Source organism: Triturus cristatus, chromosome 7 (assembly GCF_964204655.1).
Source record: "Triturus cristatus chromosome 7, aTriCri1.1, whole genome shotgun sequence".
NCBI classification, from domain to species: domain Eukaryota; kingdom Metazoa; phylum Chordata; class Amphibia; order Caudata; family Salamandridae; genus Triturus; species Triturus cristatus.
This window is the reverse complement of record NC_140590.1, coordinates 1343336643-1343363848: the sequence shown is the minus strand read 5'-3', so window position 1 is coordinate 1343363848 and position 27206 is coordinate 1343336643. Positions and strand designations below refer to the sequence as shown.

At 45.8% G+C, this 27206-nt stretch overlaps 1 protein-coding gene across 2 annotated transcripts in view; it reads left to right on the top strand.

Moving 5' to 3' along the window:
* Positions 1-27206, top strand: part of IMPA2 (inositol monophosphatase 2) — a 278123-nt gene that overhangs the window by 84071 nt on the left and 166846 nt on the right. Inside the window, exon 1 of one of the 2 annotated variants that reach the window (XM_085618987.1) lies at positions 19700-20207. The exons of the other annotated variant lie outside the window; for it this stretch is intronic. Coding sequence (XP_085475113.1) covers positions 20109-20207 — 99 coding nt within the window. The 5' untranslated portion in view covers positions 19700-20108. Of the gene's footprint in view, positions 1-19699; positions 20208-27206 lie in introns of those variants that run through there. 2 annotated transcript variants of the gene reach the window in all.

Sequence of the window (27206 nt, the reverse complement as noted above, 5' to 3'; positions counted from 1 at the left end):
CGCCTTCGCTTCGTCCAGCTCAAGATACTCCATAGGGTCTATGTTACGGGGCCGAGTCTGATGCGTATGGGCTATGCTGTGGACGGGTTGTGTAAGCGTGGGTGTGGTTCTTTGGGGACCTTTCTCCATATTCTGTGGGAATGCCCGGAGGTGGTGCGATTCTGGCGTGGTGTGCATGAGGTTTTGCAGGTAGTTACGCATGTGCCGCTGTTGCCTGAGGCGAGGAGATGTCTTTTGAATGTATGGGAGCCAACCGACTACTCAGTGCCGCAGACGTGGTGGGCGACTCTGGGATATATGGTGGCCAAACGTGACATTGCGCAACTGTGGGGTTCCCAGAGGTCGCCGACTGTCTCGGCGTGGAAGGACAACATGGATTGGTGTATGTTTCGGGAAAAGGTGGTGTATGTTGCGAGAGGTAAGCCTGGGACGTGGGTGAAAGTATGGGGCCCCTGGAACGCTTACCGTGGGGGAATCTGTACCCCGCCGCTACTGCCTGATCCGTCACCGGCCCCGTCTCCTTAGCCTGTTTGTCTTCCCGGTTCTGGGCAATGAGTTTACTTAGTCCCCGTCCTGACCTATTCCCCCCCTCGATATTCCTATGAATCAGTGGGGTCCCCCCCCAGGGGAGCACATGCTGTTGTTTCCGACTGTGGGTTGCCTTGTGGACTTGCTTTTTTTGTTGTTATTTCTATAAAAATGAAACCGTCATGTGGGGTCCGGAAGGTGTGGCTGCCAACGCCTCTTTCAACTCCTGTGAATTCCCTTTTGCCGCAGCGTGCGTTCTATTGTCTGTATTACATGCTCCTTCTGTTTGCTAGCGGCCGGCCTGAAGGTTGTAGGCCCATCTTTGTATATTTTTTGGATTCTGTAATAAACGATTTAAAAAAAAAAAAAAAAAAAAACATCCCATACCTTCTATTCTTGGAAAGACTATTCCACTAAAAGACAGAAGAAAAGCAGGCATATGCAAACCCATCCAACATTAAGGCTAAGGTAACATAACACACTTAAGTCAGTACAAAATGGTGGTGGTTGAGGGTCATCATAGGGTGTCAGACCACAAAAGTGGCTCATTCACCACACCACTTTACAGATTTTGCCAGTGAAGCGCTACTTTTGTTTTCTTGTCTTTCTCTAAACAGCATTGTTTTCCCCAGGTGGGGAAGTGCACCATTTCTGGATGTACTGCAATACTGCTTGATGGGTGGATTAGAAAACAAAATGCATACCACGGCTCTGTATTCACGAATGTGGTCTTTTTAAATTATACTGCTTGCGTTTTGTAAGGATATAAGTAATGGACATTGAAACGGGTCCCTTCCGTCCCTGTAGTCATGTCCTTAACTTTTCATGCAAAAGCACTCATTGATTTCTGATTAATATGTGCAGAAGCGTTAAGGTAACCAATTTGTTCCTTCTTACATTTCACATGCTTTACTTAATCTAGCATTCCCTATGAGTGTTTGCTCTTTCCAGGATGTTGTCACTTTTTTTTTAGGCAGAGTATTGCTCTTGTCTAGTGCGTAATTAGAATTGAGTTGCATCCAGGTGTTTGTAGTAGGTCATAATTGGGTTGCAATTGAAGGCAGTGCGAGTTTCTCTCAGTGGGGCAGTATGGTGTTCAGTGGGGGAGAGGATGTGGCACTACGGTCAGAGCTGCCGCATTTGGAACTGGGGAAGCAGGTTCAGCCTTCATGACCAGTCCCTCAGACCACTCTCCTGAGGGAGCACATTCCCATGCTAGGCCTTAGAAGGTCCCGCAAGACCTCAGATGCCCTGGAGTCTTAGCACCAGCACGTGGAGCCTAGCGATGCCAAGTCTGGGTTAACCTTGAAGGCCCGTCCACCACAATCCATACTGGAGTTCACCTCCAGTCTTTTGGGCAGGCCAATGAAGCAGCACACCCTAGAGCAGATGTCTTCAAACTTTTGTAGGTTGAGCCCACCAGCTGAATTCTTTTTTTATGTTGGGCCCCCCCACCACCTGACAGAAATTTCTGGAATCTGGTACACTACATAATCGACCGCCACAGGCATATCACGGGCCATATCCGGCAAATAATGTTCAACACAATAAGAGTGCTAAGTAAACTGCAGGTTTGTGAGTGGGTGTGGTGAAATGACAGAGGCTTATCACACAGCTCAAAACACAATTTTCCAAGATAAAATGTGTGCAAATTGTTTTAACTAGGATGCTTTGTTTTACACATGACATAGATTAATAATAACACCACCAACGTGTGCCGGTTTTCAGCCACATAGACTGTCAATCTGTGGATGGATTTTTGCTACTGCCATCCTCAGGTTGTGCTCCACATCCAGTCTTGACGGTACTTGGGGCCATATGTAGGTAGCATCACATTTACCGACTCATAAATACCGAATTTTACCGAGTCGGTAAATGTGATGTAGGTAATGAATCGGTAAAATTTACCGATTCGGAAACAGTCAGTAATTTTGAATCGGTATTTACCGATTCGGTAATGAGGCATACCTTCCCATTGATTCTTATGGGCCTGGAGGCCCATAGGAATCAATGGGAAGCCAGTTACCATTACCGATTCGGTAAATACCGAATCGGTAATGGGGGAGGCATTATCATGGGTGGCAGGGTGTCACATTGACACCCTGTTGCACCCCTGATTCGTCCATGTGTGCACATGTGGCGCACATACATGCCCTAAGGGCATGTATGTCTGCCACATGGCACTGTTACATCTGCAATAAATCACGTTTTGCACGGTATTCGGTATTTATCACCAACCTATATTTGGTGGTAAATACCGAATTCTAATTCCCACTCATCACTCATTAGAGTGTTTCCTACATATCATTTCAGGATTCGGTATTTACCGAATCGGTAATTTTACCGAATCGGTAAATTACCGAATCCTGAAATGTGCCTCCTACATCTCAAATAGCTAAATACCGGTCGGTAACGGGATATTTACCGAATTTCGGCCGTTACCGACCGGTATTTAGCTACCTACATATGGCCCTTAGTCTTTAATACCGCAAGTGCTGAGAACCCAATTGCACATAAATAGGACGAACTGAAAGGCAAGAGAGTTTTTATAGCAGTTTCTCTCATAGCTGAATATTCTGCAGACATTTTCAGCCAAACCAGTGATTGTAAGCGAGACAGTGTTATACGATTTTTCAAGCACTCCCTAGCTCAGAGTTGGTACACGAGAAACAATTCTTCTCTAGAAACCATTAACAAATGTTTTATGCAGCATTATAATGGGATAATTGCCCACCAACCAGTTATGGATCCGAAGACAAAGGTGAAAGTCCAGAGAGAGGGCGCTGACCGAACACCTAATTGAGAATTCCTTAGTGGTACGATAAGTTGCTTGCCTGAAGCAGTGGGTGTTTAGGACACGTTAGGCTTATGTTTAAAAAAAATAGAACTGATAATAAATGAATGATGTTGCCTATTTTACTTCAGATCAATGTTGTCTGACAGACTTTGTGGTGGCAGGGACATGTTAAGGATTTTGGGTGCCCTGGGCCAATACTATTTTGGGGGTCCCTGTTCAGAACAGCTTTGAGATGAAATGATTCACTTTCAGCTCTGCCATACCCTCCCTAGCCAGGCACAGGCGCTATGGTCGAAATTCTAAAAGTGTTTACATCTAATATTCAGAGATTGTGATGTGTTTTTTAACTGTTGTAACAAAGCAGCATTCCACAAATTTAACAGCGAAAAATATCTGTGATATCCTCCAATTTCTCATATGTGAGGACCCGTTTTGATCTAAAATAAACTTTATGGTTGTTGCATAAAACAAAAACATTTCTCTGCAAATAGTAATAGACTCTCTCACATCAATCACATTAAAAAGAAATTAAACAAAACGGTATTTATAAGAATCTGTTTAGGAATTATTCCAGGCCATCAGGGCAAAAACAGAACTGCCTCTATCAAGTGGGCCCCCTGAAAGGATGGATTGCAGTGCATGTAAATGTGTCCTTTTGTAATTTAGGAAGAAAAACTTGATGGGGCACGACATGCCCATACTTGTGTACAGGGGCGCAACTAGACCTAAACTTTGGGTGGGGGCGAACACTCCCAGCCAGGGCTGGCCCTAGCACTGGTCGCACACAGTGGAACGGTCTGTTTTAGCGCCCCCTCCCCCATTTCCTCCTCCTCTATGAATTTCCTCACTGCCACTCCCCAACAATGCACCTCATCCCTCTATAGAACCTTTCTGGCAAATATTTAATTTTTTATAGCACTACTCATTGTTTACTCACACTCAGTTCTTTGATCTGCATGGTACACGTTCTTTGTAGCAGGCACATTAAACCTCTGCGCTGTGTGGGTGGCAGGAGTACCCATGCGAGTGCATGGTGAGCGATGCAACAGTGTGAGAGTAGGGTAAGAGGAGTGACTGCAGGGTGAGTGAGGTGACCATATGAATTTGGGTGCGGATGTAAGTGCAGAGTGGGACGAAAGAATGTATGGTTAGTGATGGTCTTATTTGAGTGAGATTGCAGGTTGAGCAGTGAGGGGGACAGGTGAGTGAAGTGTGACATGAGTGCATGGTGAATAGTGTGCATTTGCAGATCCTACCTGGCGTGATACACATCTCCTGGCATTTCTCCTGGGACGGCAACGCTGTTGGTCTCCCCCGCCGCCATCACTTCTGCTGGCCGCTGTGGGGGGAGACTACAGCTCCCAGAGTCCTCGGCGGCACTTCCTGGTCCCGCCTACCAGCGCGCCCGGAGGCGCTTAAATCAGAGAGGCTCCCTCGGTGGAGCGGGGGCATTTGCAGATCCTACCTGGCGTGATACACATCTCCTGGCATTTCTCCTGGGACGGCAACGCTGTTGGTCTCCCCCGCCGCCATCACTTCTGCTGGCCGCTGTGGGGGGAGACTACAGCTCCCAGAGTCCTCGGCGGCACTTCCTGGTCCCGCCTACCAGAGCGCCCAGAGGCGCTTAAATCAGAGGCTCCCTCGGTGGAGCGGGGGCATTTGCAGATCCTACCTGGCGTGATACATATCTCCTGGCATTTCTCCTGGGACAGCAACGCTGTTGGTCTCCCCCGCCGCCATCACTTCCGCTGGCCGCTGTGGGGGGAGACTACAGCTCCCAGAGTCCTCGGCGGCACTTCCTGGTCCCGCCTACCAGCGTGCCCGGAGGCGCTTAAATCAGAGAGGATCCCTCCGCGTCGCGGGATGCGCGTGGGCGGCGCCGGGCTAAGCCCGGGCAAATGGTGGGCCGTTGTGTGGCCGTTAGGGGGCCGGAGGAGGTCGGGTCGGGCCACCCCCCTAAGCAGCAAGGATTGTGGTGAGACTGCACTAATACTGTACGGATATTGTCAGTCAGACTGGATATACATTGAACTGTGTTATCCTTAGCACTCAGGCAACCCCTTGGTTCGTATTGACAGACATTGTGCCTTATGCGATTGGGAATCCACGTGAGCTGAACATTAGCGATATATTTCCGGTGCTCCACTGGCTTCGCGCTGGTTTTGTATAATTAGATATACTATCTTTAACCCTTTTCCTTTATCCACAGTAGTTCTGATTGTCGAAATACGTGATTTGTGATTTGTGTATTGACATGGCTAAAAATAAATTCACTATGGATAATTATTTGGTTAAAAGGGTTAGTATAATTAACAGTGAAAGAAGGAAATCTTTGGGAAAGGAGATTTCCACAGAAAATGTGTTGCTACCCCTAGATGTTAGTACTATTACTTCTACTGCAGTGAACCCTATAATTGAAGTTCCTTTAATGGAGAATTCAGTATACTCCCCTTTGGATCACATTGTCCAAAGTCAAGCTTCATTGGAGTCCCCCAATGGGCCTGTATCCCTTCCTACCCCTCCGAAAAGAGCCGTTAGAAAATGTAGGAAGCTCCAAAACAAGCGGGGGAGTGTCCACCATAAGACATTATCGGACCAATCCCAGAGAAGTACTGTGGCCCATAATGAGATTCCGATTAACAATGGAGACGAGAAGTCTGCTCTTATGGGGCTCTTTACTAAGATGCTCGAGGAAAAATTAGTGCTTACGATCAAGCCCCTTGTGGAGAAAATTGAATTGTTATCAAATGAAGTACTAAGATTGGGTGGCATTTTAAAGAAGATAAAACAGCCCACAAAACTACCTGAGGCACTGATACAACCTGCTCACCCTGTATTGCTGCCTGTAACTGAGGTAGTGGGTTCCCTTAGTTCTACGAGATTACCGCATGCAGCTGGTAGTAATATTCGAACTAATATAGCTCCACCTATTAGTGAGAGGTTTAGGGCCTTAGTGCAAAAATCACACTCTGTTAATCTTCCACCAGCCTGTGAACCTTATGTTATCGTCCTTTCAAATGTTCCTCCCTTAGACCTAGCAACATCTAATTTCCGAGAGGATCCTCATGATTCACTTAAACGGAAATCAGTCGCTTGGCTAAATAAAAATTGTGGTTTCCCTACAAATCTTTCCGACCAAATATTGTCCACTAGACAAATTCCTTGGATAGGTAATGCAAGGAAAACTTATAAGGGGGATTGTGTCATTATAAACTTTAGACACCCCCAACATGTTGCAACTGTCCTATTAAGAGCAGAATCACTCGTATTGGGGGAGAATGATGTGAGTGTACACCCCTTGGGTTATTTTTATAGTCACTTAGACAGGTCAGCACAAACTATGAACAGCATAAGACCTATGTGTGCCAATAGCTTATCAATTTTTGCAATTCCGACGGAAAATAGATTCGCAGCACTGAGCTCATTAGATTCAAACGATTGACTCCCAAAGGCTGATAAAAAATTTCTAGTACCTGCATTAGATACCCCGCTGAGGGGGACTCATATGAGTAGTGAAGTTTTTGATCTAAAAATCTTAGTAGCACCGAGCCTAAAAAATGTGCCAGTAGACGAGCTGCCACACACTGTTGGGACTACTTATGCCCGACAGTGTGAACCAGCTAGAGTGGATATGGTTGTCAAGTCCCAAATAGTACGGTTGGAGGCGATAGGCAATAATACAGATGATCACAAAGCGGAAGTAGTAAATTCCCTAGTCATACCTGAGGATGATACTGTTAGTGAAGCCATTCTATTAGGAACATCTCCATTATTTGTAAAAGATGTTCCTAATATAAGGTTGATATCCTGGAACATTGCTGGTCTTTCTAAGAATTTAAAGGACGTAGTATGGTGTTCATACGTTGAGAATTATGATATTATCCTTCTACAGGAAACTTGGATGATAGAAACCCCCCATAGATTAGGATATAAAACCTTCAGCTCTAAAGCAATACCATCAAATAGTGGAAGGGCATCTGGGGGGCTGGTCATCTGGATTAAAGTTTCCTTGGAAATAGTCGTTACTCAGCTTTTTATTCCCTCTCCTGATTTGTTAGGCCTTAAAATTGTAACAAGAGGGAAAGGAGCTATCTATCTAATAAATATTTACAACAGACCGTACCCATCTAATAAGGAATCAAAGGTGGTAGAAACTTTGGACTCCACTTTAGAAGATCTAGGACAAAACGCTCAGGTACTAGTTTGTGGGGATTTCAATTGTAAATATGAACCTATTCAGGGACTGGAAAGATTGTTCGATGAACAAGATGCTGCTAATGATATTATGCCCTTGGAGCCCGTAAGATCTGTTAAAAGTTCAATAGCCGCCGCACAGATTTTACAGATGACTGTGTCGCATGATTTAAAAGCATGTAATGGCCGTTTTTGTTCTGATAGACCACCAGCTCCTACATACTTTAAGGGAAATCTTAGGTCACATATAGATTTTGTAATGGCCTCCCGGAACCTATGGGCCTTACTATTCGATTTTAAGATAGACTCCAGAACGGAGAGTGATCACTTTCCTCTTCAATTATGGCTAGACCCTTTACCTTTCATTTGTAGACCAGATGACGAGGGTTTATTAAACTCTCCGGTCGGGGAATTACAGATATCTAATAACAGGCGTGCTCTAAAATGGTCATATATTTTGGGTAAAAAAGAAGCGCTGACCAACATTTATAACAAATTCAATGAAACTATTGGAGCATCCCAGTTGCCCTTATTAGGCACCCAGGGTGTTCTTGAATTACACTATAAGTTGGTCGACGCTTTATCCCCTCTCTTGAGTAAAATATATAAAAAAGATGGAAACAGGAAAAAGGACCCTCTAGAGTCAGAAAACCCATGGTACAATCTAGAATGTAGAACAGCAAAATCAAGGCTGATTCTGGCAGTAAAATCCGGGATTCGAACTGAAATAAAAAGTGCTAGACTGGCCTATAATAAAACTATGGCTCAAGCCAAAAAAGCATGGGATGCTGATCTATGGGAGGATCTATTGAGTGCAGCTAAGTTACACGATCAGAGCACGTTCTGGAATCTAATCGCCAAGGGAAACAAGAAGGGTAATTCGCCAAAGGATATTTTCTTGGATGAAAGCACTTGGTGTGACCACTTTTCCAAGCTTTATTCTAATAGCAGGGACGAGTTGCCACTTGACGATAATGAAACGAGTTTAGATAAGAGTACTGTCCCATTATATTTTAGCCTAGAAGAAACTAATCAGGCACTACAAGCTGTTAAAATGGGTAAAGCCCCTGGTCCTGATAAAATCCCCGGTGATTTATTAAAACATGATGTGGAAGTGTGGGGTCCATACATAAATTTCTTAAGTAATTCAATTGTGGCCGGAACATCGATCCCTGAATCGTGGAAAGGGGCAGAAATTATAACAATTTTCAAGAAAGGTGATCGCTATGATCCATGTAATTACCGCCCTATTAGTTTAATAGATATTTTACAAAACATTTTCGCCAGACACATTTTAAATAGGCTTTTAGACTGGATGGAGGAGACAAAGTTACTAACCAAATACCAAGCAGGTTTTAGGTCCAAAATCAGCACAGTTGATCAGGTGTTTAGGATTATGTGCATCTGTTGGAAATATATAAATATTAAGAAGGGCAGCCTTTATGTGGCATTTATGGACTTAAGGGCCGCCTTCGACCTTGTTCCGCGCAACTTGTTGTGGTCCACACTAAGGAAGATGGCGGTCCCAGGTGAGCTACTCAATGAACTTATTAAGTTACATACAGGGAATTATGCCAAAATTAGATGGGGGAAGGCTGGCGAAATATCAAGAGCCATTCCCGTAGATCGAGGCGTGCGCCAAGGTTGCGTGCTAGCCCCTACACTTTTCTCGCTGTATGTAAATGATATCCCAAGGTTCCTAAAGAATTGTGCTCATGACTCTCCGAAACTAGACGGAGAAGCAGTCACTTCCTTATTATTTGCCGATGATACTATTCTCATTTCTCAGACTCCGAGAGGTTTACAAAATTTGGTTAACTCCTTCCAAAATTACTGTGCGAAGAAGGGGTTAGAAATAAATCCATCTAAAACCAAATATATTGCCATAAATCCCAAAAAAACCACAAGGAATAATCTGTTCCTAGAGAATCGCAAATTGGAACAGGTAGGAAGTTTTAATTATTTGGGTCTGACGTTGGATAATAATTTGACTTGGAAAGGACAGTTGGATAAAAGTACATTATCCCTTAAACAAAACTCACTGCCTATTTTAAAAGTGCATGGCGCCAGCCATTCTAAAGCTATTTCTCCAGCACTTGAGGTATTCAAAGCGAAGGCCCAATCAGCTGCTCTTTATGGTGCTGAGGTATGGGGTTGCTGCAGTACTAATAAATTTGGGAAGGTAGAAAACAATTTTGTACGCAGACTGATTAAAATACCGTCCAGAACCCCCCTTGTCCCCGTATTTTTTTATATAAATCTCAAAAGAACAGAGTACCTAGCATCATTGAGACCACTGTTGTATTGGGTTAGGGTCTGGTCTACCCCTGAGTTGAGCGATTATAAGTGTGGCCTGACTGAACTAATCCAGATTGATGAGCAGTTGAAAACCCCATGGCTAAAGTATATATGCAAGTGGTTTAAGAGACTAGGGCTTTCTCACTTTTGGGAGGCACCCCAGAACATGACTATGTCCTCCAAAAAAATTCTAAAGGATACTTTCTGGTCCTATGTCAACGGTGAACTAATGCTTGGATCTACAACTGGCATATTGACTCAGAATTTCCTAAATATAAAAGATACACCCAATTTTGAAGAATTTATGGATGAGATTGGCCCCCCTCTAGCAAAATCATTATACTTGCAATTTAGGTATGGGGTCCTAGCGATCAGTGCTTATACATGCAGTTGGGGTGGGGAAAAAGGTTCGGGTCTGTGCACCTTCTGTTCCTTGGGGGCAAGGGAAGACGATGTCCATCTACTCTTCTTTTGCCCGGCATATAAGAAACCGAGGCTTCGTTGGATCAAACCTCTTTCTAAACAAGTGGGGGTCAGATCCTATAAAGTAGCAGAACGTATACTGAAATCTAACACCTCACAATTAGTGGTCTTTGGTATAAGTAGATTCCTATTTAATGTGTATCTTATTAGGAAATGGTCTGGTTATAAATTGTAATGCAAGAATGGGGAACCTACTCATTTCCTTTGCCATATATCTTAAGATACTTAGTCTTCCCCAGTTTTATTCAGTGTTATTTATTTTTAAATTCTGGCTTTTAATTAATATAATATTCTTATTTATTTTTAAAAATTTCCGGTATTGCTTAATCATGGAGATAAAACCCCTTTTGTCAATTGTATGTAATTGTATATTATGGTCATGCATGCAAAATGTGTTATTTATTGTCGTGTAGGCTTTTATGGCTAATTTGCCGAAATAAAGTATTACTGAACTGAACTGAATAGTGTGCTCGTGTGACTGCAAGGTGAGGTACAGGCTGAAGAGCGCAAGTGCATTGTGAGTGCAGAGTGATCACTACGAGTGCAGGGTGAGCGGGTGAATGGTGGGAGTGCATCGGGATCAGTGTGAGTGCAGGGTGAGCGTGAAAGTGAAGGGCGAGAATGTTATTGACGGTGGCCTAGGGTTTAAGATATAAGTTAAACTATTGCTAATATGGCATTAACCAGGGATCAGGGTGGAGGAAATAAATGTGCTGATCTTACAACAAACTTCCAGTTTTATGATTAGGGTTGCCAGCTCACTATTTCGATGTCCCAGGCAGTACAAAAATAAAAAATAACATTCACCTAAAGCTGTATTGTCAGCACTTGTATGTGCATACCTTGAACAGAAAATATAAATAGAAGCACTTTTAATTGTGTTCTAGGGCTGCCTGAATGATCCATGACTGATAATAAAATGGAACAAAGACAGGAAATTCACATTACTAATGTATACATACTTCTTTATAAACATATTTAGTGTCAAGACAATCAATCTGCAGGCTGTTTAAACTACACATGACTGGCTGGCATTTTTCTTTTGGCAACTTGAAGCCCTGTGGGCATTGCGCGCCTGCCTGTGTAAATTTAAAAGAAACTTTGTCTCCTTTTGCTAAGAGCTAAGCCTCCCAGGACGGGGTTAAACTTGTAGAGTTGAAATGCTTCAGCTGCAGTGCAAGGCAGGATGTCTCCTCTGCTAAACTGAAAGCAAAGGACAGACAGTCATTTCAGCTGCAGTGGGAGGCAAGGAGTCTCCTCTGCTATGAAATGGAATGTGAAGGAGCAGGACTGTGTTTGTTTGCTTTCGTTTTTAGCAGGAGACTCCCTGCCTCCCACTGGCTGAAGCATTTCAGCTCTAAGAATTAACCCCCTCCTGGGACAGTTAACTCAGCTCTTTACATGACAAAAGCATGGGCAAGTCGTGCCTTATCTATTTCCCCTCCCTCCCCCCTCCCCCCTCCAACCCTCTGTTACCGGAGCTCTACAATGAAAAAATTCCCATTTGAAATGGGTGAAGACTTGCGACGCGGGAGAGTAAAAGACCAACAAAGGGAAGATTTAGTGTGGAGTGCGCGCCCCCCCTGAGATGGTTTGGCGCCCCCCTGGGGGGGGCGCCCCCCACAGATTGAAGAACACTGCCCTAGAGCAACAGTGACTCTGTCAATGAGGTCCCTAGAGCAGGGAGGCTCTAGGGGGGTGTGAACGGTGTCACCGCACCAGGCTCTGACTTTGGGTGGGGGCCTCATGTTTGCAAGTATATTATGTTTTTAAAAGCACTTGCTGCCTCCTTCCTGGCCTCCAGCAATTTTTGGCAACAATAAAAATGTCATGATAACTCCAGTGATTAATGTTCTTCCTAGAGATATGGAGTTTTGGCAAGTGGAAGTTTTGACTCGTGGAAAGGTAGCGCAGAGGGTTAATGTGCTTGCTGCAAAGAACATGTACCAAGCAGATCACACAGTGCACATAATATAAATAGATCGGTGGGTTACTGCTTTTGACAGAGAGATCCTTTTGTTACTTGCAGTTTATAAGCCAAAATCCTACCATAGAACAGGCATCTAAGAGCTGCATGCAAACGGCAAGGTATAAATTAGAGTGTGATTGTTTTTTCCCCAGGCTTTAATTATCCTAATGTTGCAAAAAGGGTTCATTAGGATAGAAATCAATACTGGTTATTAAAGAGAACCCCCAACCATGGTATTATGTTCTAAATTCAAAGTTTATGTTTCTCCAGACCAATCACTATTAACCTCTTCAGTGCCCCGCCCTTTCCACGCCCTGTGCCGGGCGTTTCATTAGCGGGCGGGGTTCATGACGAGATAGTCTCGTCATGGGCACAGCGCAACCGCGCTCCATGACGAGACTATCTCGTCATGGGCACTGAAGGGGTTAAACTATAATGCCTACTAGTATGATTGTCAAGTGACTCCTACACCTTGTAGTCCTTTGTCTTATGTAACATTTCCTATACAGTGATTTACACACTTATGATTGATTGTCTCTGTTGAATGTGGGTGATATAAAGTTCTCCAACACCCTACACTGGCATCAGTGGCACTGTAAATCAAATCAAATGCATCTGAGCGAGAATGTGGTTATGGAGACTTGAGGGGCACTGTTAAATGGTGGTAGTGAGGGAATCCATGGCAGAGGGAGTCATTGGGGGGCACCAACAAACATTGTTTCACAGGGCTCCACCAGCACTAAAGCCGGCCACTTTCACTTCTGACAGTTCTAACAGCAAATCAAAAATGTTGATTTGAAACCCCCTTGAATCTGCAGCATACCTTCAAATCATGTATGATTTAGATGTGGTCTCAGTTGTAAGTCTTTTTTTATTTATGTACAATCTTTATTTGTTTGCAATCCTGTCTTGTTATTTTGTATTATATGTGTTGTGTTTTTGCACTTAACATAATTCTGGCCACTAAAGAGCCCCCACACAAAAAAGATTTTCCTAGGACTCTTAGCATGTGCGTGTGGGATACTGGTGAGAGGATTTACGTTAAAACATATGTATTAATGTCATCCTAAGGTGCCACAATAATGGCACACAAAAATAAATTAGCCTTTTGAAATTTGCGATTATTTTCATGGTGTGGGAGGTTTTCTCTTGTGTAATTTTATATTTTGAATGATTCCTCCCCTCATTACCTCAACAGGATCACTCCCCTTTATGAGAGGAGAACTGGAATTGGCCCTCCGGAGGGACGACGAGAGAGCTCTGGCGACGGCTCGAGCGTGGGAGGTGCTGGTGGTGGAATTTCAGGGGCTGATGTCTGACACAGGGGAAGCAGGGAGCACGTCTGACAGGCAGGAGGACACGGTGGGTGGGGAGTAGGGGAGGAATACTGGTGAGCACTGGACAATTTAGAAGTAGCGGGATGTGTGGGAAAGCCTGGGTTTCCTAGGGGTGGTTGAGCACCCGTACATGACTCATAGTCGGGGAAGGGTACGTAAGGAGAGGGGACGACAGAGGGGGGCACACTGACATGGGGTGGGAGAGGGAGGGCGGGAGGGTCCACATGGGAAGGATGATTAAGCTCCTGGATGTTTGGTAGCAATGATAAATGTACGGTTCTCCTTTCGACGGTGGAGGTAGAGGGGCATGTATTGAGTTGTTGTTTTGAAAACAATAAAAATTGTTTCAAAAAAAAAAAAAATGAGAGGAGAACTGGAATTTTTATCGTCCACTCATCTGGAAACAATCAGTTAACATGGAGTAAAAAATATCCATCTTAGTGAGACCTGCACCTAGCTTTTCCGTCCAATGTGACAAATGTAATTCATTTAATACAGTTTTAAAATATATGGACTTATTTCATTTGTATATGTATCTTTTTGTCCATGTTACTGATATCCACATTAAGTCTCTTCAGTGATGCCAAATAAGCCTGCAATGTCACTTTCTGTGATGTCACTTCTTGTGATGTTACATGCAAATTAGAGGGGCCTCACATCTTGACTTTCGCCCGGGGCCTTAGAAGTTCTAGGACCGGCCCTGGTGTCTGGTCCCATTGCCTGGTTCTCTCGGCATCTGTGTCAATATATCTGTCTATGTTACTCCAAATGCACAAACAACGTGCCCCCCACCCAACAGTGAAACTCAACCACACACCCCTCCCCCCACCCACGCAAGTACTCCGTCTCATCAATATGACAACTGTGTAGTAGGTAGTTCAGAGAGGTCTCTCACCCACCCCCTCCCTGTTTCAAGGGTGGTATGACAATGAGATTATACAATAACGGGGGCTTGCACGAACCCGTTGATAAGCCACTAGCTTTTTAATGCTGGTTTTATTGTTCAGCGACTATATCCTATTATATCTTAGGGTGCTAGCTAATGTTAATGATTCTTAAAAAGACACAATGTCGCAGATTTACTAGTTTCTCATGCAGCTCAGTGCAGCAGCCGCAAATGCTGCACTGCGTGAGAATGAGAGAGCAGGAGAGCGCCATATTTACAGAAATATAGGCACTTATTTACAAGCCACTTGCGCCGCCCGTACGTCACTTTTTCCCATGTTAAACATGACGCACTTGTGGCACAAGGGGCTTGTAAATAAGACCCTTCGAACTCTCCTACCCTCTCCCTAGCACCGGCGTAGAAATATGCAGCCCTGAGCCACGGACACGCCTTTGCACTATAGTGCTTCTTGAGTCTAGCATATGTTTTTTACTGGAAGGGAACCCTTCCAGTACAAAATACCATGCTTAGATAGCTAGAAACCTTTTCACGCTTTGCATGTGGGCAGTGCAGAACACATAAACAGTCAGAATAGAAAGGAGAAATTAAAGTATTTACCCTTCATGGAGTCTATTTGTAAAGGGTACTATTTTCTCATTGCTAAACCATGTCTACTTTTTTAAGTAAATAAGGTTAAGGGTCAGAAACCTTGGGTGGGTGCATAGGAACGCCCATGCACCACCCATGGTACCCCACAGGGTGCTAAGTAATGCAAAGCAGTGCTATGTGTTGCTTTGCGCTGCTTTTGAGCATTTTCCAGTGCTAAACAAGTTTAGGGCTGAAAAGTGAATTAGCAAAAAAAGGTTTTGCGTCAGTTTTGTGGCGCAAACACGGTATTAAATCTTAGTAAATAGACACCAACGTGTCTTAAACTTGGTAGAGTTGGAGAAGGGAAACTACGTTTGAAATATTGTTAACAGACAAATGCTGGTTTCATTGTCAATTGAATTAATTACCCCTTACTGCCTTAACTAAACATGAACCTTACGAAAGGAATGTTGCGATTTTAATTTTGGGACGTAATGCACAATTTGATCATTGATTGACAAAAACGTCTAAAAATTATAAAGTAAAAATCCTAGAGACTGGTTGGTAAATAGGAGAAGAGGTAGAAGGGACGTGGGGTTAGCAGGGACTACATGACTACAGGTTGTTCAAGATCTGATCATTTTCCAATTTATAATAGATTCAGTATTTTAGACATGGTGGATTGACCGTCTGTCCTGGAGGGTGGTGATGTCATGACCCACAATAAGAACAAAACACCCAACAATCAATCAGTACTTCCTAAGGAGGAGTATTCTGCGCACACCCAAGCTAACGGTGAGGGAGGCTCTGGGATCATTTGCTCTACACCTGGTATGCCACCCGAGTGGACTATCCACGGAAATAATTCTGGGTCAAGTCTTCTCCGGGGGATGGATTCGGACGAGGCCGCACACCCGGACCCACCCCCCGCGTCAAATAACTCATCCCCCCTCAGGATTGTATCCTGGAACGTGGCGGGCTTAGCTAATAAACTGATCAACCCGGCCTGGAGTTCCTTTATGGAGCAAAAAGATATTTGTCTCTTTCAAGAGACATGGGCAAGAGAAGACATCACCCACAGTGGCTTTGCAACATTCTCAACATGCGCAATATGGGGAGGTAGAGGGCGCCCTTCGGGCGGCCTTGCTATATGGGTGGCCACTGACCTGGGTTGTAGGGCTGCTGTCCTTCCAACGAATACGGCAGATATTCTCGCTGTATTGCTAGAATGGCCAAATGCCCAAAGCCTCCTGCTGATAAATATCTATTCTAGGCCAACCAATATCAAACAGGAGTCGCCTACTTTTACGGAGCTTGCCCTTGCCTTGAATGATATTAGGGAGGGCACCCCCTATCTTATAGGAGGAGATTTTAATTGTCACTATGAGCCCCTCTTAGGCACTATGGAAGGCCTGGCTCTGGAGGAGGACCTTCTGTGGCATATACCGCCCTCGCAGGCCCGGCCCCAAGAACATGGTCCCCCCTGGCCCTACAAATTACCTCCCTAACCTTAAAATACGGCCTCCGGGCCTGCAATGGAAGGTTTAAATCCGATACTCCGGCAAGATGCACATTTAACAGAGTCGGCAGCGAGTCACGGCTCGATTATGTCCTGGTTCCCCTGTCCTCTTGGTCGCATATCAGAGATTTCTGGGTCACTATCAGGGAAGACAGCGACCACAATGCCTTAGAATTAATATACAATCATCCTGGGCCCACGTCCAAGGGGAAGTATAGAGAGGCAACCGTGGAGAGTCTGGTCCTCGAGAATAACAGGCACAGAGTGAAGTGGGAGCTAATAGCTTCCCACCCAGTGAAGATATCTAAGCTATATGCGCAGGCAGTCCCCCTACTAGAAAAGGTTGAGGCGCTTATGATGAAAGGCACCACCGAGGACGTACATCTGCAATTGGGCCAGTTACATGCTGCCCTTGCTAAATCACTCTCTGAATCCCTAACTAAAAAATTAACTAGGCCTATTGGAAAATCAGCTGGCCCCCTTTGGTACAACGGGGCTTGCCGTAAGGCAAAAACCGATCTCATTATTTCAATTAAAGAAGGAAAGGGCAGTGCGGAAATCAGAGCAAGGCGACTAGCCCATAAGCTTTTGATCTCTAATGCAAAATGCGAGTGGGAACATGATAAATGGATCAAACTTACCAATTCCCTGGCCTGTGCGGACTCGCGCAAGTTTTGGCGCTGTGTCAATACAGGCTCGGAGGAATTGATATCCGCCATAAAACCTAATATTTCAGCTAAGGCATGGCAGGACCATTTTCAGTCCCTTTATAAATTGCCTGAGGATGACAGGGTAAATCCGAGCCAACCCCACTGCCCTGTTGGGATAGGCGAGCTGTTCACAACCAAGGAGGTGCGCGCAGCTGTCATTGGCTTGGCATCAGGAAAGGCACCAGGGTTGGATGGGTTGCCGGGCGATTTATTTAAGCAGGAACCGGACGTCTGGTCGCCTTATCTCGCGATTCTCTTCAATGCCATCCTGGGAGGCATGGCTATGCCGGGTACTTGGCTGGGTGCAGAGATCGTCCCAATTTTTAAAAAGGGTTCGCCTCTGCTCCCCGCCAACTACAGACCTATTAGCCTTATAGATGTGCCACAGAAGATCTTTGGCAGACTCATACTAAATCGTCTCCAGGATTGGATTGAGGATACCGCGATCATGAGTCCATACCAAGCGGGGTTCCGAAGAGGCATTTCTACCACCGACCAAATCTTCCGTTTGAATCTTCTATACTGGAAGACGGTGCTGATCGAGGGCGGCACCCTTTATACGTTTTTTGTGGTCCTGCGTGCCGCCTTCGATTTGGTGCCTAGGGATAAATTATGGGCGGTGTTAACGGGACTCGAGGTTCCCGCAGACATACTCTCAATTCTGAGAAGATTGCACCAGGGAAATTTCGCCAAGGTAAGATACGGCAGAGGAGGTAGTCTCTCGGACGCTTTCCCCGTTGACAGGGGGGTCAGACAGGGCTGTGTCCTTGCTCCGACCCTTTTCTGCCTCTTTGTCAACGGGGTTATAAAACATCTTAGCGCCCTGAGTAACATCGACGCCCCCAAGCTGGATGGCAGCAGGGTCCCTGCAATTATGTTTGCGGATGATACCCTGCTGCTCTCCAAATCTCCTATGGGCTTACAACGGGTGCTGGACGGGTTCGCGAGTTTTTGTGCGGACCGCGGTTTGGAGATCAATGCTGCCAAAACCAAGTATATGGTCTTCAATCCGCCCCCCACAACGCGCGAGCCCCTCTATAGGGGCCTGCAGATTAGAGAGGGTCTACACCTTTGAATATTTGGGAATAGTTATCAACCAATCAATGACTTGGGATTCCCATAAAATAAAGGCAAACATGAAATTGTCCCAGATGGTGGGTGGAATTGCTAGGATGACCAAAGGACTGACTTACAGGCCCTTTGGTCCACGCATACAAATTTACACAGTTCAGGCCAGAGGGGCCGTCACTTATGGAGCAGAAATATGGGGCCATACATCAACGCAGAAGCTCCAGGTAACGGAGAATCATTTTCTGAGACAGTTGGCAGCCCTGCCGGTAAGCACACCTCTTTTGCCACTTAGATTAGATCTGGCGCTAAAACCAATCTCAGAGGAGCTGGGCCTCAAACCCCTTACATTTTGGTGCAAAATATGGTCCTCGCCAGAACTTTCCAATTACAGAGCGGAGCTGTCAGAGATTTTGCGCCTCTACAAAAACACGCAAATTCCATGGCTAAGTTACATAAAGCATATCTGCGAGTTATTGGGCAGACCAGACCTGTGGCGTGACCCAGAGTCGGCATGCCCCAGGGTCTCACGCAAACTTATCGCGAAGGCATATTATGAGCATAATTTACGAGTTGCCATCATGAGTGTGCGGGAGGGGTCCCAAATCACCCACTTTTTGGCCTTCAAAGACTCGTACCACCTAGAGCAGATCTTTAATGATATGGGCCCGCCACTTACAAGGAAGCTCTACATGCAATGGCGCTACAGTACCCTCCCCCTCAGGGCGTATACGGCTCTTTGGGCACACTCGGATCACACAGCTCTTTGCCCTGTTTGCAACCACACACGTGAGACAGATTTGCATGTTATATTTTTCTGTCCAGCGTACCATAGAGCAAGGATTTATTGGCTCCGCCCTCTCCTTAGAAACCTGGGCTTTAGACAGCATTTCCCAGCTTTCAGAATACTGAAAACAGATCTGTCGGCTCCAATTGTATTTGCAGTTGCCAAATTTTTAACATCAATGTGGTTTACTCGCATGCATTGTCTTAAACTATTCCAGTCGAACGAATTAACTTGATGATTTCAGTACAATTGTGTTGTGTTAAATTCGTAACTGAAAATAATGCTATTTTATACTGTCATGATTTTATTGTATTTTTTGTACTCTTTTATGGTCCGAGTGACCGAAATAAAGACAAATGATGATGATGATGGTTGGTAAATTAGTGCTTTGTTCCCCTATTTACGCTAGGATTTATAATGATTCTTTAAATACAAACGAGAAAGGCACACATGTAAAATTACAACAAATGAAAAAAGTTAGCGGTAGACAGAAGCAGTGAAGGGTGGGCGGATCCTGGTAGCGAGGCAGAGGGTCACAGAGGGGAAGTGAGCGATACTAACACGGCGAGGGCGGTAGAGGGGGAGTGAAAGGTCTAGATGGAGCCACACATTGTGAATAAGGGAAACAGGCTGTGAGTGGCCGTGAGAGAAACGGGAAATGAGGGGCAGCAAGGAAGACGGAGGTAATGCGAGAGAGACAGTGAGACCGAGACCCTCTCACAATAGCTGATCCCCACACAGGCCTCGTGAAAGCAGATAATCCGCAGGAGCTGCGAGAGGCTGTTTTCCTCTGGTGGCTGCTGCATCGAGGAGAGACAAGCCCGCCACCCCCTCAGAGGAGACCGTATCTGGGCGTCAACTGGTGCCCCCACCAACCGGGGGAGGCGCCCAGTATCTTGGGAAAGGAGATTCGCCCCAATTCCGGTCTCCACCGGAGAGGAGAAATGAGACCACAGCAGGAGGCGGCTGGGCCTGGCGATGCCGAGGACCCCTGGAAGGAGTGCATGGACACCGCCGTGCAGCTGGCGCTGCGGGCTGGAGAGGTGAGCAAAGAAGCGGGTATCTGGGGGAGGTGGGGTGAATCTACAGGGGAGAGGAGACAGGCGCCGGTGGATAGAAGGGTCAAGATGGATGGTACGGGTCCTCTCGGGGGAGCTTCAGGGCTCTCGGAGTTCGGGCAGGGGGGCGTGTTGGCGATCAGCAACGCTCTCTCGTTTGTGTACATCACTGAACGGTTGAGGGATGTTATGGAATGAGTGAACTAATTGCAGAGATATGTGGGTGGGTTCCTACGCCTTAAACAGATTTAGAGAGTGACACTATAACCCGCCCCCAAATCTTTGGCTGGGTGATTCAAACCCAGCTCGAGACTGAGTGTGACGCCCCCCCTCTTTATTGACAAATATGCCCAGTCTTGCCAGAATCAATATACACACACGATTATATATGGAAAACGTTTTGTCAGATTCCCAATTTGGGCTGGGTTCTATCATGTTGCAATTCCAGCATTTTCGGTTCTAACGAGGTGCAGGGTCTCACTCTGCAGCCCTTTTTAGGTCGAGCCTGGGCAGCGCATGCGCTGCTGCGAGGCAGGCAGTAGTGGAGTATGGCTTTGAAGCTCCGCCCATATTTTTAATTGGCTTGTGTCATTGTCCTTCTTAAACGCTGGCTTCCATTCATTATTAGGCTTGTTAATCCCTCCTTGGTACCACCTTGTCTGCATTTGTAACCTCCCATAAGGGCTGGCCTTTTTACTTGTGTCCTTACATGGTCTGCTTTATAAGTCGGTGAGCACTATTTTCTTTAATGAGCTTCCCCTATTTGACCCACGACATCGCAGCACGCTGCGCTCTTAGAGTAATGTGCTTATTTATGTTAGCAAGCCAAGCGCTGCTTAGATTACATCACGATGCATGTGAATTGTTTTTCTATTTGATCCACAATATCGCAGCACGCTTTTAATAATGTATTTATTTATGTTAACAAATTAAGCGCTGCTCGCTCGGATTAAATCACGATGTGGATTGTTTTTTCAGTTTGTCACAAGTTTTCTCGTGCCACTGCATCATCTGCCTGCCGTCCCCTTTGAAACATACAAAGGCAAAAATAAAAGCAGGCTTTTGCTTTACTAAACTTTTAATACTCAACATGTCTGGATTTGATTTCTGGGAGGCACAGAGAGCTAAGGCGGATACTTGAATGACGTTCCCTAGTTCCCAGCTTTGCATGTTATGCCACATCGTCGCTCCAAATGCATCAGCTTTGTTTAGGAGGGGTTATCTCCATTTCCCTCATGCACCCACCCTTAACCTCTTCCTCTTTTTTGTTTCCCTGAGCACTAGCCAGCACAGGACCAGCACATTCACTTAAAACATACAGAGCCTCGCATCCGGAGTCTCTCTTCTGGGGCCCATCCCTTCCAGTGCTCAGAACATCCCCACACCACGCATAGCTTATCTCCCTCATCGGGCCATAAATCTTCTCAGGCTGCCCATTTGCTTTACTCTCATGTCCTCTCTTCCATTCTCTGTGTGTTACAAATGCTTGTTATTTTAAATGCAGAGTAAGTATTTGTTTTTAATTTACCCGGGAGAATTCCTACAGCCCTTTTTATTTAAACAGACAGTAAGGAGGCGGAAGACGCGGCCAGGCGGAAGTTGGGTGACACGGACAACGACGGGGAAACAACGCCGGAAACAGGCTGCGTTCTAGTTGCGCTCGGAACGCGCGACGTCAGCACGCATCAGCCAATAGAAAACCAGAAAGGTGGAACCAGGAAGGAGAGCGGCAGGAGCAGCGCGGAGGGAGAGCCCAGCCGAGGAGAGAGGACAGCGGAGCAATGAACGACAGGAGGAGAAGAAACCAACGTGTGCGAGAGGAGAGGGGGAGGCGCTGACGACGAGCCACGGAGGAGAGCGAGACCGGAGACGGCCGGAGAACCAGGCGAAGGAGCCACGGAGGACGCGACAACAGCAGAGAAGGAGTACACCGCGTACAAGCCCGGCGGCCTAAGAGAGGGAGAGGACGCCCCGAGTCCAGCTGCCACGGCCCGGTTCACGGGTCGTGGCCACAGGCAAGTGCCGCTTAGGGGGTCTTTTTGGTGGGGCAGCTGGGGTGTCCGGAAGGAGTAAAAACACAGCCGCACTCTATCAGAGTCCGAAAACCCACTCACAACCCTCTCAGCCTTACAGTTCCCTCCCTGATTCTTGTTTTTGCCTTCCCTCACGACGTACTGGGACGGTGGCACAACCACGTGGAAGAGAAGAGAATAATAACCTAACCCGAGCATTTCTTTCTTTCTTTTGGGCTTCCCCGGTTTTTGGAGTTCCCCGGAGAGAGCGGAAACAGGAAGAGAGACAGGAAGGCCAGGACAACCCAGAGGACAGAAAGGACTAATCTTGTTCAAACCCTGATGCTGAAGTGGTTTTGTACGGAGGCTACTATTGTTTGATCCTTCAGTTATTTCCATAGACACAAACTGACTCCTTTATACTGTGACTCATAATAATAAACAGTATCTACCAAGATAATCCCCTAGACTGCCTGGTCTCCATCCATACCACTAGTCTGACCCTCGGGCATTCCTTACACAGACCATCTTCAATTACCTTTAAAACGTAACTCTTTCCTTTCCCCCTTTGCCCCATCACCCTTCGACTGCCCCCAGCCAATGAAAACAAGCATTTACAATCCAATAGTTCTCACATTTGCGCCATTGGCATTGTAAATTACAATGCCTTTTATTTGCATATTGGTTTTGAAAACATAAATAAAAGGCATTGTCATTTACAAGGCAAATAGCTTAAACTCTTGAAAATGCGAGACCTATTGCATTGCAAATGCTTGTTTTTTATTTTCTCGGGGATTCTCTCAAGGGTGAGTGAAGCTGTATTTTGCCTAGTAGTTTTTAGGTCGAGCCTGGGCAGCGCATGCGCTGCTCTGCGAGGCATGCTGTATTCGAGTATGTAATAGAAGCCCTGCCCACTCTCCGCCCCTATTTGTCATTGGCTTGTACCATTGTCCTTCGTAAATGCTGGCCTCTGCTTTGTTATTATGCTTGTTAGGCCCTCCTTAGTACCGCCTTGTCTTCATTTGTAACCTTCCATGAGGACTGGCCCTTTTACTTCGGTTGTTACGCAGTACGTCTTTTTTAGCCTTTAAGCACTATTTTCTTTAAATATTTTCTCCTACTGCAGGCATGACCTGCTTTCCTGCAACATTCAGGGCGACATGCGTGCTTTCACTTTCTAAGTAGCCTTCACTTTCTAAGCAGCCTGGGACTATGGCGGCCGCTCCTTTGAAAAGGCCCCTCATTTACAAGAGTTTGAGCTATTAGCATTGTAAATGACAATGCCTTTTATTTATGTGTCAATTATTAAAACAGATAAATAAAAGACATTGTCATTAACAATGCCAATAGTTTAAACTCTTGCAAATGCAAGACCTATTGCGTTGCAAATGCTTGTTTAGGTCAAGCCTGGGCACGCATTCCCGGCTGTGTGAGGCATGCTGTACTCAGGTAGGGACTTGCAGCTCTGACCACTCTGCCCATATTTTTTATTGGATTGTGTGGTTTTCCACTGTAAACTGTGGCTGTTCGTTGGTCAAAAGTAGTCCCTCCTTAGTACCGCCTTGTCTCATTTTGTAACCTTCCATGGCGACACCCCCTGTTACATGTGTTGTTACTGGTAGGCTATAAGCACTATTTTCTTTAATGAGTTTCTCCTACTGGAGGCAGGACATGCTGCCCTGCAACATTCAGCACGCCATGCCTGCTTTCACTTTCTGAGCAGCCCGGTACAATGGCGGCAGCTTCTTTGACATGCATTTACAAGTTTGAGCTATTGCCATTGTAAATGACAATACCTTTTATTTATGTGTTAATTAGCAAAACAGATAAATAAAATGCATTATCATTTACAATGCTAATAGCTTAAAGTCTTGCAAATGCGAGACCTATTGCATTGCAAATGCTTGTATAGCACAGGCGCTGGCATTTGCAATGCAGTAGGTCTTGCATTTGCAAGAGTTCAAGCTAAACAACACATAAATGAAAGGCATTGTCATTTACAATGCCAATAGTTCAAACTCCCGTAAATGTGAGTCCTGTTACACTGCAAATGCTTGTCCACAGAGGGCTTTGTTTTCTTCCTTTGCCCCAGATATTTGCAAGGGAGGCGCAGTGTGAAAAACGTCATGTGTGGAGCTTTACCTGGTGACGCCGTCACCGGGTCGCCTTGTTTCCAGCCTTTTCCTGAGCTTTCAATTACTAAATACATTGTTTTCTTGTAATTGTAGTGTTTGGTTCATTTCAATTAAACAGATTGGACTAAAACACACCAGAAAGTGGTGCTTTGGGAAAAGACAGCACAGGACTATAAAAGGGAAATGAAGTCAAGTAATGTTTTTTAGCATCCAGTGCTGGAATTGGACAAAAAATACTTCGGAGACCAATAAATAGGGGATCATAGTGTGGCAAAGGAAAGTAGGTGGAGTCACAAGGGGGTGAACCTTGAAAAGCAGAGTCTTACAGTCAACGTATGCAGTAATTAACCCCTTCGTTGCTAGCCCCCGTGCTAAGCCTTTTTTAGGTCTCGCCTAGCAACGCAGCGCATGCGCTGCTCGCTTGCGAAATCTATTGTCGTCGATTTTTCTTCCGAGGGGGACAGGAGATGTGCACGTTCCCAGACAGGAGATGTGCACGGGTATGGTGTGCAGGCACGGCGCGCTTCCACTTTTTTTTTTTTTGTTGCATTGCATTCTGCCGAGTGCCCCGGCCGTCTCTTTTAATTATAGCGTCCTAGCAGAACACGCGCATGGCGCACTTTCACTTTCCCTCCCTCCCCCCGTCGGCTCCAGATCATCTCGGGAAGCGCCCTCCCCCCGTTCTCCCACCTGCTTTCTGTCGGCTTGCAGCACTTTGTTTCCTACTTTCTTTACTGTGTGGGAGGTAAGATCTTCTTGTTATTTATTAACAATAATCACCCGAACGCCTCCTTGCTCGACGGGTGAATCCTCTGCCCGCGGAGGGCTGGCTGTCTGTTTGAACATTTATTTAATGCCCGCGTTCTTTAATCATTACAGAATATTACATTTTTGGGGTCGTTGTAACATCAAATGGTCCTCGTGCCTCCTCGGCCCCTCACGAGCCGGTGCTAGGGGTCTGCCTGCCGGGTGATGTGTGTTCAGACTCGGGGCTTTTAATGGTGTCTTTTGATCCCTGCTTTGTCCGAGCCTACTTGAGCGGCTGGCTGCCGCGGGTCTCCGTTTCAGGCCGCTGTCAGTCAGCCGGCCCGAGTCGGTGCTCTCAGCTCCCTAGCGCAGCGCTGCTGGCAAGCCGGCGGTCCTCGCCACAGTGTTCTTCGTGTTTTAGCCGCCGTCTGCACCGCCCTCGCTCCCTTTCGCCAGTACAGGGGACAGTCGCTGTGCTGCCGCGTTCCCAGGGCTCCCAATCAGACCGCAATTTTACAGCCTCTTCAGTTTCCATATCTCCGGTCTACCCCGGCCCCGTAGCAGCTCCGTTCCTTTGGTTTTGCAGGTAAGCCAAGCCCCGGCTTCAGCTCATGCCGGTGTCGGAGGCTAGCCCACCCGTCCAGCACCCAAATACAAGTCAGCAGGGATGCCTCACTCCCGATTATAACAGGATTAATACGGGATCATGACGGAGCCTCACAGTTATGCTGCCGCCATGATCATGGTCCAAGCCATGCCCCCCCACAAGTGCCTTAGCTTTAACATCGTTGCAAAGCCTTATCAATTCACAGTTTTACCCTTCAGCATAAACGTTTTACAATGAGTGTTTATGGAATGCCTTGCTGTGGTGCAACTAGAATCATGCTAGCACAACAGGTAACTGTTACATACGGGCCTTTAAATATTTTGGGCATCTTCTGTTGTGGCCTCGAGTCAATCTAGACGTATATGGTGATGATAATATTCATGTTGCATCTTCACATCACTTTGACTTGTATACTATTTCATTGTACATGGCCAGTGTGGTTTGTGTGAATTATTTCATGCATATATTCCCCGTGGCTGTAACAAGATTTAATAGTGTTTACAATTTTTGTGGGTTTTTATTTATTTATACACTACACCTGCTTTGTAATTGAATTTCCAGTAACAACATGCGGTACATTCATATATGTATTTTAATTATACTGCCATTATGTTTCTTTCTCAAATCAGTCTCAATACATATGTATCCTACCGACATAAACGTTTGGGTTACATCTTCTTAGCCAATCAGACATTATTAAGAGATAGTAATTTCCCATTTGACAGCTCCTTTGAGCTGCTGTACCTCAACGTGCACGTCGCGGCCTCCAGCTGAGCGTCACGTCTGCACACAATCTGTAACTGCCTTTTACTCGCGGCCGCAGAAACTCGTCAAGTGTCTACATAATGGTTGCGTGCCTTCGCTCTAAGGCGAGAGCTGGCTTTTTAATCAGCCCCCGATCAATTTCAGCACGCTAAACGCTAACGCTGTGATTCTAAAAATGGCCCGTTTATTTTCACAGTAAGATGAAGTAAATTGCCTGCACTGCATCTCAAGCGCACTTCACAAGACATCAACCCAGGTTCTGAGGGACACCAGGTCACCCCATTATTTTTATTGCTGCTTGCAGTGGTGGTGACGCATCTCAGCTGCCAAGGATTCAAATAGCTGGTAAAGGGAAAAGGAGCACGGCAACGCATGCCTCGCATCCGAACAACAGTTACTCAGATTCACCAATTAGGGGTAACCATCATTGTCAAAAATTTGCTTCTTCAGCTAGTGTAGGCTCTTTTCCTTTCACTCTGTTTTCCTTTTTTCAGTTTTACCCTTAATCCTTCCGCCTTACGGTTTCTGTCTCCCCTCCAACCTAATTTGAGCTGAGCCACCAAAAAATAACTTTAAGAACCAACACTTGGAGAGTGTCTCAGAACTTGTTCCCTTATAAACTCATGTAAAGGTGAGACCTATTGCATTGCAAATGCTTGTTTTAAATGTTCCTGACTGTGGACCCTAACTCAGCCGGCACCTAGGGAAACCTAGCAAA